The following is a 14,123-nucleotide window of genomic DNA, read 5'->3' on the forward strand; positions in this document are numbered from 1 at the left end:
ATTTTTCCATTATCCAAAAAAAATCAAAGAAAAACACAAAAACACGATTAAGAAAACAAAACAAAACAAAATTTAAAAACACATAAAATTCAAAGTCCTCACTTTTAATAACATATTTTCCTGACTTCCCCCCACCTCCCCCTCTTGTATTCCAGTTCAAATTGTTGGCTCAACAAGTTCTTATCCCCAATTTTTAACCTTTTTACATTTCAGTCATTTTAGAAAAACCAATTTTAACTTTTAAACTTTTGACTTATAAATTTATAACTTATAACTTATAAAAATCAATAATTGCACATCTATTCTCATACTTAAAGCCTTTTTTCTAAAGTCGACCTAAATTCCCTTCCACGATTTCCCCAATTCTCATACAAATAACAAAACAAGATAAAAACAAAACAAATTATAATTATGCCCCCTTTGGATTCCCAAACTCCACCCCCCCTTTCCCGGTTCCAATCCCAATAATCGTCCATCAGTCAATCTACTCTCAGCCTGGGGATCTCACGTCCGAGGCTCTCAATTCTCTCTCAGTTCCTCTCTGCCGGCTTTTTAGATAGTCCTTAGTATTAAACACCAAATCTCGGAGAAGCTCTAGTCCAATAAAGTCCATATTTCTTCCAGTCAGACCTCCATACTCAAAAGTGGAGCCTAAGTCTTGTTTCTTACTCTTTTTAAATCCAAATGTCCCGAAAGCTCCAACTTCCCTCTTAATCAGGTTTGTAATCCAAAGGTCTTCAGATCTCCACACAAGAAGATCTCTCCATTCTTCAATCTCCAATTCAAACCAAATTTTCACCATCAAGTTCTTATTTTCCTTTACAGCCATCTTGCCAGGCCTCTGGCTCTCCTTTACCATCTGTAAAATTACAGCTCCTCCTTCCTTTTTCTCAGGAACACCATATATCTCTTTCTTCCCACTCTCAAAACTCTCCAGTTTCTCTTCTTGTTCAGCTGCATGAGCTTCCTGAGTCAATTCCTTGTCAGATTCAATGAATTTGTTTACTGTTAAGTCCAGAGTTGTAACATTTGTAGCCAAAACATCAATTTGGCCTTGTAACTTTCCCAAGAGAACAAAGACTCTGTCCAGTTCAGCTTGAATTTCCCCTCCTTCAGCCATTCTTGTAATGTCCCAAAACCCCCTCTAGAGGGATTTTGGTTACTTAGTGTTCTTTCCAGTTCAAATCCAAAAATCAGATTAGTTTGTATCAGTTCTTCCTTGTTTTCAACAAAATATAGACAAATTGTAACAAATATAGCCAGCAGAAGCAACAGAAACAAAGTTCTCTCTTTCCGTCTGACAGCTAATTTGACAGCTGTCAAACTCTTACAATACCTTCAGCAGGCTCTCTCGCGGATCGCTCCCGGGTCCGGGGGGGTGGCACTTCAACTCCCAAAATTAGCTCTTATCCTCCAGTAAGATTTCTTCTAGTGCCAAATCGTGAAATTAATATCTTTTGCCAAATAATAAAAGAAAAGATTCTCTCGACCTTAGTTAGCAGGTCCTTGCTTTAGATTATTTACAGGAGGAGGAGGCTGACTTCCTGTTTACACCTCCCCCGATCGTACCTAATTCTTCAAAAAAAATTCTTTAAAAGTCCAATTTCCGTACTACTCACGGGTTATTATTTTGGAGTCCAAATCACAAGAAGAAGTCAGCGCTCTCCGGCCATGGCACGCGGCTTCACTCCACAGGAGAAGCAGACGACTCACAGCACCGCGCCGCTCACCCCGTCCCCCGTTCTGGAGCCTTTAAAAAGGCTCCTTCGCAGGTCGGGGGGCGCAAATGGTGCCTGCCGAGTCTCCAGGTTCACAGGCTTCACCGCCTGTGATTTTTAAGGGTCTCCGCGTCGCCGCAGCGGTACGACCCTGATCCTGTGGAGCCGATTCCCTCCGGAGCTCGGAGGGAATCCACCATTAGCCATTGGCGCTAACCCGGAAGTCCCTGATTTCTACAATTTTGTAGTCGGGGGCACCTTAAGCAGTCCTGTTGTCTCTTGGTGTCTCTAATTCTTTGCCTAACTATAGCTTTTGCTTGGCCCAAGCCCAGACTTAGAAGGGCTTGAGGGACAAAACCCAGTTTCTGAAGAGTGTTTACTTGTCAACCAAAATGTTCAGATTTGAATTAAAGTGAATGTTCAGGCTATCCTAAACAACAGTGAGTTGGATCCAAAAAATGGTGCGCAGAATGAAAATAGCTCCCAATACTTGCCATGAGCATTAGAGGAAATGTTCATCCAGTGCCATAGTAGGCAGATACACTTATAGCAGTTCTCATGTTTCCCCTTCTGCAAACTGAGGAATATATTTTGCATTTCCTATGCAACTATGGCAACCCAACTTGAGAAATTACCATTTGGCACTGGTATGCTCTCAGAGACCCATAAAGTATATACTGCATACCATTTTCTTTTCAGATAATAATGCTGAGAAACAAAACATTTTCATTCAGATTCAGGTAACTGCTGAAGCAGAACATTGGTGTTTTCTGAACCTGTAAGCCATTGTTTCATATGTAATATTATTCACTTCTCAACACTATTGCTTAAGTAAAAAAGTAATTTCATCTAGATTACTTATCCCTTTGGTATATGCCACTTTACACACTTTTATGTTCACAGACCATTGACATAATAGAAAGGAAAACATTATGTGTTGATAGAAACAGCTTGATCAGAAAAACAAGCAGTTCTTTCAAGCTGAAAAGAATATTCCAGTTATTATCATATACATTCAAGGGATTCAGAGGGGTGGTGTGTAGTGTATTTGTTTTGGAGATGTGCAAAGCATGCTAAATATTTGTAGGTTTGTAAAAAGGCATGTTCTCAACTTTGAACACACTGCATATCACAGCTGGATAATCTGGAAGGAACCCAAAGCTTCCTTCCAATACCTAGATCTAGTGCAAATGGAGAATGAGGATTCCCTCTAGTGAAACTGGTGCAGTGTCCCAGTGCTCTTTGGTCCTTACCTTTAACAATCCTTACCTTTCTGAACTCATATCTCAGTAGATACCTGTCTGTGGCCTTTAACCCTTTAGTGTCACTACCCTCAGCTGCCCAAAGGACTTCTGCCTCCTTACTGGCTTTTGTTTCTCCCTTGATGCCCCTTTATGCCTAGAACTCTCTCACAAACATCTATTTGGCATAATGCATCTCACTTTCTCTTCAAATCCTTCCTTAAAACCCACTAGTTCTGCCAAGCCTTTGGCTTGACCCCTGCTGAATCAAGGGGTATTCAGTACAGTCGTACCTTGGTTGTCAAATGCCCTGTAACTCGGATGTTTTGGCCCCCGAACGATAAAAACCCGGAAGTGACTGTTCTGTTTTTTTTAATGTTCTTTTGGAAGCCAAAAGTCTGGTGGGGCTTCCGCAGCTTCCGAGTGGCTGCAGGTGCTTTCTGCAGCCAATCAGAGGTCGTGATTTGGAAGTCGAATGGACTTCCAGAACAGATTCCGTTCGACTTCCAAGGTACAACTGTACAGGGATTCCTGAGCCCTCCTCAGCTCCAAAGTTGAGAGAAACGTGTCCAGAGCTGCTCAAACTATATGCAGTTTTCCCATGTGACTGGGATGAAGGCTGAGATTGACATAAACTGGCAAGTCCCCTAACTGACCTGTTGTCCTTGTGCGGTGGGGGGAGGGAAGCAAATTGACCATGGAAATGGATTAAATTTACACCTTTTTCATTGATTGACGTAAATGGGAACCTTCTGGTTAGCAGAAAGAGTATGCATCACTCTCAAAGCATATATATATATATATATATATATATATATATATATATATAGGCTGAAAAATAATGAAACCAGAAGACTTAATCCTGTTCAACACAGGCATGAATGGTATTCAGTAAATGCTTCAAAAGCTAAAGCAACAGGTCACAAGTTGAAAAACTAACATGGTCCCTGGGAATACCCAAAAAGGCAACACAGGAGGCATATGATATAAAGGCCATCCTCATCAGCTATCATACTCCTGCCAATGTCTCTGGAGTTAAATACTGAGTAAACAGGCTTCAATCCACCATAGAATTTTGTAAATACTATTATTCTTATTTACCCTCTGCTTTCGCACAGGAATCTGCACTATGAAGCTAGAACATAATGTAGTTAGTTATGCAACAGCACATGAAGCAATAAGGGCTCAGTCCAGAGGAGCACAAGTGGATCTGCCATGTGTACAGGAGTCCTGTCCTCTCTGCCAATGGGACTGCATGGACATGCATGCTTTGAAAGGAGAGAATGAGGGTTCTAGTGTTCATATTGGTGAAGAAGAATGGAATGGGATTTATGTGCATTTGGGTAAGATCTGGGCTTAACTGGACTGAGATAGATGAGAATAGGAGTTATCCTATCCAAGGCTTCCACCAGCCTAGAAGAGAAGCCTTGTATTTGTGTTCCGTCATGGGGGGAAGTTTTAAGAGCCAATAACAGGGAAAGAAGATATTTCCCCATTTTCCATCCCCCAAGGTCTGTCCCTGCTGTTACAGTTGGCTAAGATCTGTTACCTCTGAAACTTATAAATACCCACCAACATTTCTCTGATTAAAATAGAGAAGTCCTATTTAACAACAACAACAACTTTTACTATTTATATCTCACCCATCTGACTGGGTTGCCCCAGCCAGCTTAGGTGGCTTCCAACGAATATAAAAACATAATGAAATATTAAACATCAAAAACCTTCCCTATACGGGGCTGCCTTCAGATGCCTTTTAAAGGTTGTATAGTTATTTATCTCCTTGGCTCCGAGGTCACATAATTCTGTACCTCTCAACATTTCTCTGATGAAAACAGGGACATCCTATGGAAAAGTGGGACATTCCGGGATCAAATCAGAAATGAGGATGGCTTCTGGGACTACCCCCGGAAAATAGGGACACTTATCGGGTCTGCTTATATACCAATTGTCAGGGAACTGCCATCGGAACTAGAGGAGGAGGAGGCGAGGTTCCACAGCGATGCTGGAGAGGGGCTAAGCAGGGAGAGAGGCAGGTCTCCTGTTGGGGAAGAAAATCAGCGCAACACCAGGGATAGAGGAGGGCCAATGGGGGAAGCAGAGAGCAGGCTCCGGGACTCTTCACTGGACACCAGCGGGGAGAGCACAGGTCCTCCGCTACCCACGCCCTCCCTGCGCAGAAGACTTCCACGCAGGGAGAGTAGGAGGAGACTGGGCGTCAAAGAATTTCTTTGCTGGAAGAGGTTCAAGAAACGCCCACTGACGGATTCTGCCAGCGACTGAACAGCCACGGAGTGGATGGCTGTCCAGCGAGAAATGGTTTAACCAGCCAACCTAGCCCAGAGCGGCGGCTATTTACGCACAAGCAACCCCTAAAGCCATTACACCTATATAGTGAGGAATGGGGGTAGATCTGGAGAGCAGAAAAAGAAAAGTGTGTCAAAGTGTGTGCTAATTTTTATTATTATTTTTTTACAGTGTTATATACTGTACTTCTGCATACCTAGAGAATCCCTTGAGTATGCAGAAACCACTACAGTGGTACCTTGGGTTAAGAACTTAATTCGTTCCGGACGTCCGTTCTTAACCTGAAACTGTTCTTAACCTGAAGCACTACTTTAACTAATGGGGCCTCCCGCTGCTGCTGCGCTGCCAGAGCACGATTTCTGTTCTCATCCTGAAGCAAAGTTCTTAACCTGAGGTACTATTTCTGGGTTAGTGGAGTCTGTAACCTGAAGCGTCTGTAACCTGAAGCGTCTGTAACCTGAGGTACCACTGTACCTTACTTTTGGGTGGCCCATTTTGCTTCCAAATTGATAGGCATTCAGTCACCTGAGTTTGCTAATAGAGAGAATGATGATTCTATAGCACAATCCATGCCAGTGCTCTGCCTGAGTTGTTTCTCGCTGTTTTCTACAAAAGTTTGGGTTATGAGCTACAGTCTGGCTCTAAAGAAAAGCATTATCATAATGGGAGTTTTATACTTTCGTCAGGGTTGGCTAGTTTCACTTATTCCAGTACCTGCAGTCCATGTTAAGGGTATTTCAGCTGGTGATACAGCTGGGGAATGAGCAAACATACTTATTCAAGTATATGTGAATGACTGCCCCTAGGGATTGGGGTGGGGCCCCCAAATGAAAGAAAATAGGTCCCATATTCTCAACTCTGATCTATGACTGTGTGAGAGTGCCTCAGAATATCTGGTATAGGAGAAAAGGTAAATATATACTGTATTAAGACTGCATCAAAACCTTCGTTAGTGCAACATTTTGATATTTTCAGAAAGGTTTATTAAATAACTTTGATTATGGATGTTAAAATGTAGTTGTTTTACTATGTATTTTAATTGCATGTAGCTGTACTTTTGTTATGTTTTTATTCTTGTTATTTTGCTGTTGGCTTTTATTTGTTTGCAAACTGCATTGATATTGCTTCTTGAAATGAAAGGTGATATATAGATTCTAATTCTATTAAATAGTAATAATAATAATAATACTATGTAAAAGTGGATTCAAAGATAATAACAGCAACTGTCTGAAGACTCAGCTGGTTGAACATTTGGATAGAAGTGAGAAAAATAAAGGGTGGGGTTCAGCTGTGTTGTGTGTGTGGAATGAGGTCCACTTGTGAAACAGGACTTCCCCCCACCCCAGTGCCCCCTAAGTTTGCAATGTAGGGTTCAGGGAAAGTCCAGAATAGGTTTAGTGGATTTGCAGGGGTCACACAGGGGGTCACTAACTGCTATGTTGAATTCCATTCAATATATTTAGATGCATAAATACATGCACAGTATTGCAAGGTATAGGAGCTAATCATTCCAGATGAAAATACTTTGGGGGATGTCTGCAGTTCACAGTACCTCTTTTCTTCAGGGTGTCTGCCAGTGACTCTTTGTGGAGTTCATGCCTCATCTTAGAAGTGGTCCTAATGTGGATGCGTTGGGAGGGAGGAACCTGTACACTTTATAAAAGAGGCATTGACCTCTTCTACAGAGTTTACTGCAGTGCCTGAAAGGTGTAAAGAAAAACATTGCCTCCCCCCCCCCACTAGTGGATTTCCTACAAATGAGACACACAACTCTCCCTCTCCCTCACACAAACGCGCATGCATGCAGAAGAGCCAACATGAAGAATGATTTTAGTTGGACCATGCGCTGAACACATTGCCGCTTCTCCTTAGCAGCAGCAAAGGAAGGGTACAAGTCTTCACTGCCTGCCTATGGGCATTGTCAGGATTTCTGTTGGGGGGCAGATTTGTATTGATTGGGGGGGCAGCTGCCCCCTGCCCTCCCCCTTGGCTACCTGCCAATCTACTGGGGACATAGTGGGGCATGGAGTAAGAAGAAAAGAGGAACGACATAAGAATGGAAAAGACAGCTATTTCAGCTGACCAGTGTTTAGCCATCTGTTACTTTTATTTCTGAAGAACAGACAAATCCTAAGCATAACTTTTCTCCCATATAAACGTATTTCCTGTTTCTGATACAATGGAACTGACATAGTTGAGCAAGTTTATAAGGAATAATGACCTGGAACCAGATTAAACTAGGAGGATTTAGGCCCCACTGAAATCAATGGGACATGTTGTGACTGAAGTTCCGCTGATTTTCAGCAGGCACGTGACTATTAGGAGGCCACTCAACAGACACCCAAGTTTCTCTAGGAATAATATGACTGCTGCCTGAAGTTAAAAGATGTGCTGTGCCTTTGTGACTACAGCACTGGTGAGTGACATTATCTATATGAAGGAATGGAGGAGCAGAAAGAGAGATGCCACCATGTGTGACCTTAGTTTGCATCAGTTTTTGAAACCTCCTGCTTCACTTACCATGGCAATCTCAATATTCATGTATTTCTATTCATTCAGTGCACACCAACTATATATTCACAGAAGATTCAGCTCAGTCTTTCTGAAGCTGTGGTCCATATCCTGCTGGCCTTTTTTCTCATTTTCAAGGTTTCTACACATAATTATTTTTACATCAGCTACCTATCATCTGTATCAAATCCTCACTGCCCAGATGACAACATTAGACTGCTCTGTGGAAAACAACAAAGATAAAATTCTTGTTGAACTAGTCAAAAAGAAATAGAAAAAGGTGGAGGAAGAATATAATGATGAAAGCATAATGTACTAGAGTAGGTATTCTATGTTTTTCACATTCTCTGTGTTATGTACTGAAGTTCTCACCCTAGGCCAGCAGGGGGATACTGTAGATAGTTTTCACTCAGGTCCACATATGCAAATAAGGGATCGAAAGTGACGTTCAGTGATTGGATAGTTACAGAAAGTGTTACAGTTGCGCTGTAGTAGAGCTCTATATAAGCAGGCTGGCTGAACCCTTCAGTTCTGTTCTGGCCTGTGAATAAACAGGAGCTGTTTGAAGAATCACTGTGTCGCCTGATATGTTCACCCACAACTTAACACTCTGAAAAATTCCTTAATGTATTCTCAAACCCATAGTTAACCTGTGTACGCCTGGAAGGATTTAAAAGAGTGAACTACATTTTTTAAAAGTCCAGTTAAGACTAGCAATGATATCATAGCATGGTTCATCAAGTCCAAACCCCAGCAATGCAGAAATCTCAGCTAAAGCATCCTTGACAGATGGCCATCAAGTCTCTGCTTAAACCCCTCCCCCCAAGGAAGGGCAGTCCACAAGCTCCCCAGGAAGACCATTCCACTCAAGGGTGAAATGACCCACAACTTATTAGAGTGAACAATGATACCCACATTTAAGTTTCTTGTTGCTTTCTAAATCTTGTTCTTATTTTTCTATTTGGCATTTTCTCTTAGTATAATTTAAATAAAATGTTATTGTTTAAGGAAAGTTATTTATAGAGCCTATAAGCCAACACAGATATATCACATAAAGGTTCGATGAAATCATCACATTCATGGTTAAAGAAGAAAAAGTACAGCGTGGAATGATTTAGCAAACCACAGTCTGAGATATGCCAACAAACCAGAATCAGACACCATAATGTGAAGTGGGTTTGTAGAACATGGTTTCTTACAATGCCTGATGTATCTAACAATAGTTACAGCCACTGCTTCATCATCAGAGGCTGCTGCATATTGCAGAAAGAAGTAAATATAAGAGGCTGTGTACTTAAGGAACAGATATTAGCCTGGTTCACACAACTAATTAAGTCAAGCCTTGGCTTAGCAAAACCACATGTGCATGTGGGTTCATCTGCTTTACTCCTTCCTGGCCCTTTTACTGACAGGTAGGGATGGTGACAAAATTTGTTAAAAGTAAGCAGAATAGCAAGTTTTGACAGAGCTTGGCTGCTCATGCACGAAACGATCTCCTGCCATACACGTGAGAGCTTGTGAGCACTCTTTGATACCAATCTTTTGATAACTTTTTCACTCCGTATTTCTCATCACTGTTTTCAGTCTCTGAGCTTAAGATCGTCACTCTGCTCATCTCACTGTCATTATTTCTGTGGTCCTCGTCTGATCCAGCCAAAGTAAACATGTATTGGAACTATGTGTGTGCTCTGTCTGTTATATCTAGACGATGATTTCTTAATATGCTGTGCAATGCATTGGCATTACACAACAAATTTACAGAATGCTTTTTTAAAATGCAGATTCTCCCCTGATGTGACTGTCAGCAATCAGCAGCATGCATTGTCAAAAGCAGAAAGAAGAGTTAGTATTTCTTATGTGAAGATGCCATTTCATTTGCAACATGCACACCCTTTTCTGCTTGGAAAGGCAGCCAGCTACCAGCCACAGTTAGAGTTTCAGACAGTAAAACAATTTTTACTGAAGTGATCTGAATTCAGGCAAATAGAACAGTTAAAAGATTAAGTGTCCATCTCTGAGCAGTGTGGGGTGGGGTAAGTGTAGTGAGTGGGGGCAGTGACTGTGGTTGGTACTTTAAGTAATCATAGGTAAAGGGACCCCTGACCATTAGGTCCAGTCATGACTGACTCTGGGGTTGCGGTGCTCATCTCGCTTTATTGGCCAAGGGAGCCGGCGTACAGCTTCCAGGTCATTAGGCCAGCATCTGGCGAACCAGAGCAGCATACGGAAACGCCGTTTAACTTCCCGCCAGAGAGGTACCTATTTATCTACTTGCACTTTGACGTGCTTTTGAACTGCTAGGTTGGCAGAAGCAGGGACCGAGCAACGGGAGCTCACCCCGTCGTGGGGATTCAAACCGCCGATCTTCTGATCAGCAAGCCCTAGGCTCTGTGGTTTAACTCACAGCGCCACCCACGTCCCTGTTTAAGTAATCATACAAAAGAAGAAAAGACTACCCAGACCATGACAAATATTGATTAGGGACTTCTGCACAGACCAGTTCCCCTCTAGGCAATTCACAACCACACTGTCGTCACTGATGTCCTCACTAATATGACCCACTTCATTTCTTGCCAGAGAACCCCAAGTACCCATGAAATAGCAACTCTATTCCATCTACATGGATTCTTGGCCCATACTGTTTCAGACCAAAGGCCATAGTTCTGCCATGCCCTATGCAACCTGCTAGAAATCCATGCCTATATTTCAGCCAATCATCCTCAAAGTGATGGGCAGACAGAAGGGATCAGCCCTACATAGGAGCAACATCCCATCAACAGCAGAACTGGGTAGATCTGTTGGGCATAGCAGAATTTGGCCTATAACAGCTCTCAGTTTTTCCTCAGCAATACTTCCAAACCCTCTATTTCCCAGCTGTCACTTCTTCCACCAATTTCTAGCTGCTGGTGCCTCTTATCAGGCTATCCAGGAGGACCTCAGAGTCAAGTTGAACCATGCCAAATGCAAGGCCTATGCTGACCGCAAATGGCAGGCTGAGAACCCTCTTGAGTATGCTCATCAACTCTCCAACTGACACTGAATGCCTATCTAGTAAAATAGATTGCAAGTAGGTCCCCCCACCCAGCGGCATAGCTGGTATGGGGGCGTGTCCTGCAGCAGGGGGCAGGGCAATCTGCCCGTGAGGGCGGGGTGAGCTGCCTGTGGGGGTGGGGCAAGCCTCTCCAGCGCTTGGAGTCTCTCCACCACCTCCCCCTCAGCTGTAGGGCGCCTGAGGGAGAGGAAGTAGGCAGGCACAAGTCCCATGCTGCCGTTGCAGGAACCTGCAGGCGCCTAAGCCACCACGTCATTCCTAAAAAGTTTTGTGAGCCCAATTTATTATTTTTTTAAAAAACTCATTTTGTCACACACCCCCAGTGATGACACCTTGGGCGGACCACCCCCACCCCCCGCACACCCTTTCTCCGCCACTGCCCAAACTCTGATAACAGCTTTGCCCCTTTCTGAAAACCCTGTTGCTTACAGGCTTCAGCCACCTTCAACATAGTACATCCAGTGTTTCATCTATGCTAAATCCAGATCCTGAAAGACACCAACCTCCAGCCACACCACTCACGGACAACAGGCAGGAGGAATATGAAATAGCTCAAATTCTAGACTCATGAATGACTCTTATAATGCCTCACTGACTGGAAGCGCTACCTACCCAAGGACTGTTTGTTTCATGACCATGTCAGCAATTCCATTGTGGCTATCTGCACAAGCCGAGCCCATTGGATTGAGACCATGGAGGGGGAGGTGGTGTCAGAACCTCAAAGTCCAGCGGCCTTTAAAACACAGGGTTGGAGGCCTCAGAGTCACCAGCTAAGGAGCCAACCAGAATCAGGGCTGAGTCTGCTGTAGTGGATCAGGAGATGACTGAGCCCAAGACTGATAGGCAGGAGTCCACAGAGCAACCTCCCAAAGCACCTGGCAATGGAAGGAAACTTACAAAAAGTTGGTGTTCAGTGTTCAGAAATATTATATATTATATAAGTCATGTTTACGTAAAGTTCAGTGGTCTCTAAATGCATAAGTTATTGGAGTCCAGAGGGGGAAATCACCTTTATTAAACTGGGACATTCCTCATTTCCCTCCTACTTCCTCCCTATAACTTGACGTCATCCACTTGATTGAGGTATTATTACAAAAGATTCAAATATTTCCCATCAAGCAAGCACTGTGTTTGTCCAGCTTTTCACCCAGTTCCCAAAGCAATAAGTTAGCTTACTGTTCTGGCATCCCAAAGCGACAATGTCTTGTCTGCAGAGCTGGTGAGAATGATGTTGGAGAAAGGAAGAAATTCAATGCTGTTTACTGAATCCTTATGGCCACGAAAGGTGTATCTGCACCGCTCACTGCAAAAGAACACAATGACACATCCTAAGCAACTATAGTGGAATAACTTGGCAATGTTTTCCAACAGCAAAAGGAAGCATAACTACAACTGACCGACAAATTATAATTTGGCATCAACACTATTCATGTTGACAAAAAAAAAAAAAAAACACACTACTTACTTACTTACTTACTTACTTACTTCCAATATTTATATCCTGCCTTTCTACATAACAAGGCCACTAACAAGCTCATTAATTGTGCCAGTTAGATTCACTTGAACAAACTATTTCCAGTTCTTTGACTTTGGTTTTATGTTCATGCACATTCTTGCATTGCAATTACAATAAACGAATGTCATAGAAAGGCATGAAATGTTGATATTTCATAAAACGATGGAGCTGCTATCCCTACCTGTGAAACTGAAGCCCTGTGACCCACCGAGCCCACCTTACCCTAGGCAGATAGGGAGAACAAAGGAGGTTAAGATTTAATCCCACGAAGATCACTGTGTTTGTGCTACTATTAGCCTCACAGGAAAGTGATCTGCCACATTTTAATAGAAGATACAGATATGGAAATAACTCTTCCCTGTTTGGCAGATGGGAGATGTGGGCAGGCTGTGTGTGTGTGTATTTAAATGGAAAATTGGAGGAAGAAGTTATGTTACTACTAATATTTATTTATTTGTTTATTTATGTCTTACATTTATGTTATTTCCCCCTCTTAATATCCTGAATATGACTATAATACAGTATGCAATGATGATATGATAAAACAGAAAAACAAATAAAAAGAGGGGGTTTTTAATAGAAAAAAAGGCAAATGGATGCATGGCAGTGACCCTTCCCACATGCCTCTCTCTCCATGACTGTGCAAGAATGCATGTGTGTCTCCGTGTTGCATGTGCACACCTGTCTTCCTTTGCGTGAGAGTGGGCAATGAGACGTATGTGTCTCTGCATGTGTGAATGTGTAGTCCACCACCAATGTGGCTTTACAACTGAAGACTATCAGTGTTTCAAATTGCCTAGAAATTCCTTAAGAATTTACACATAGCCCTGTTAGATCTGACCCGGCATCCTGTTTCCAATGGTAGCCAGTCCTGTATTTCCTAGAAGCCGTCATGCAGAGCAAAGAGATAGCAACCCCCCCCCCCCCGCCGTCCGCCTTCTTATTCCCCAGCAAATGGTTTTCAAAGGTATATTCTGTCCTTTGTGGCCAATTCTCAAGCGGGAGTTAACTTCTGTTTTGCAAGTCTGGAATGCTGTTTATATTTATCACACCCAGCTGTTTAAATCCTAATGGCAGTGGCCATTTTTGTAAGTCAATAATCAATTACACAGTGAATTGAATAGGTTATTAGAGATTCAGCACATCATTACATTTCTAGCATTAGAGGAGAGTCCTGGAACGCAGGCCCCGTGCAAGTACAGTACAGGCTGTGAGAGCTCATTCCAATTAGACACAAAGAAACAATCTGGGGAAATGGCAGCCTGCATGTTCACAGGATATGAAAGGTGGTTGAGTCACATTAGCACAAGATGACCTGTGTGATTCCTTTCAGTTGTCACAGTCTATGCTCCAAATTATAACATGAGTCTTCGATAAAGCCTGTATTTGTGGCAATAGTGTTTACATTATCTGAATAGAGAAAGATGTAGGTAAAATAGTTTGAAATAATCAATTAGCAGTGAACAAATTGTGTACTCCTAACAATTACCATATCATACTTCTGACAGAAATGCAAAGAGAGAAAGAATGTGCTGGAGACTGCTGATAAATTCCTGTGGGGTAGAACAAGAAGAACACATTGATTTATATCAGACAGTTCCCAATAGAGAAATTGAAAGCTGCATCTTCAGGGGAAAAGACAGCCCAAGAAAGGAATATATATTATGAGTAACTCAGATGCGACGGGGGGGGGGGGGGCGGGTGCAGACAGACAGGCTGCAAGAAGAGGCTTGTGAGAGATTAATTAGGTGTCAGCACAGGGAGGCCCATTCAGAATC

At 42.6% G+C, this 14,123-nt stretch overlaps 1 protein-coding gene across 2 annotated transcripts in view; it reads right to left on the bottom strand.

Annotated features, from left to right (window-relative positions):
• The window catches only part of SPAG16 (sperm associated antigen 16), a 395,434-nt gene that overhangs the window by 144,080 nt on the left and 237,231 nt on the right, over window positions 1–14,123 (bottom strand). For both annotated transcript variants that reach the window (XM_053364500.1, XM_053364511.1), the window contains exon 13: window positions 12,006–12,132. In XM_053364500.1, the coding sequence (XP_053220475.1) occupies window positions 12,006–12,132 (127 nt within the window). The remainder of the gene's footprint in view (window positions 1–12,005; window positions 12,133–14,123) is intronic.

This window comes from Podarcis raffonei, chromosome 1 (assembly GCF_027172205.1).
Source record: "Podarcis raffonei isolate rPodRaf1 chromosome 1, rPodRaf1.pri, whole genome shotgun sequence".
NCBI lineage: Eukaryota > Metazoa > Chordata > Lepidosauria > Squamata > Lacertidae > Podarcis > Podarcis raffonei.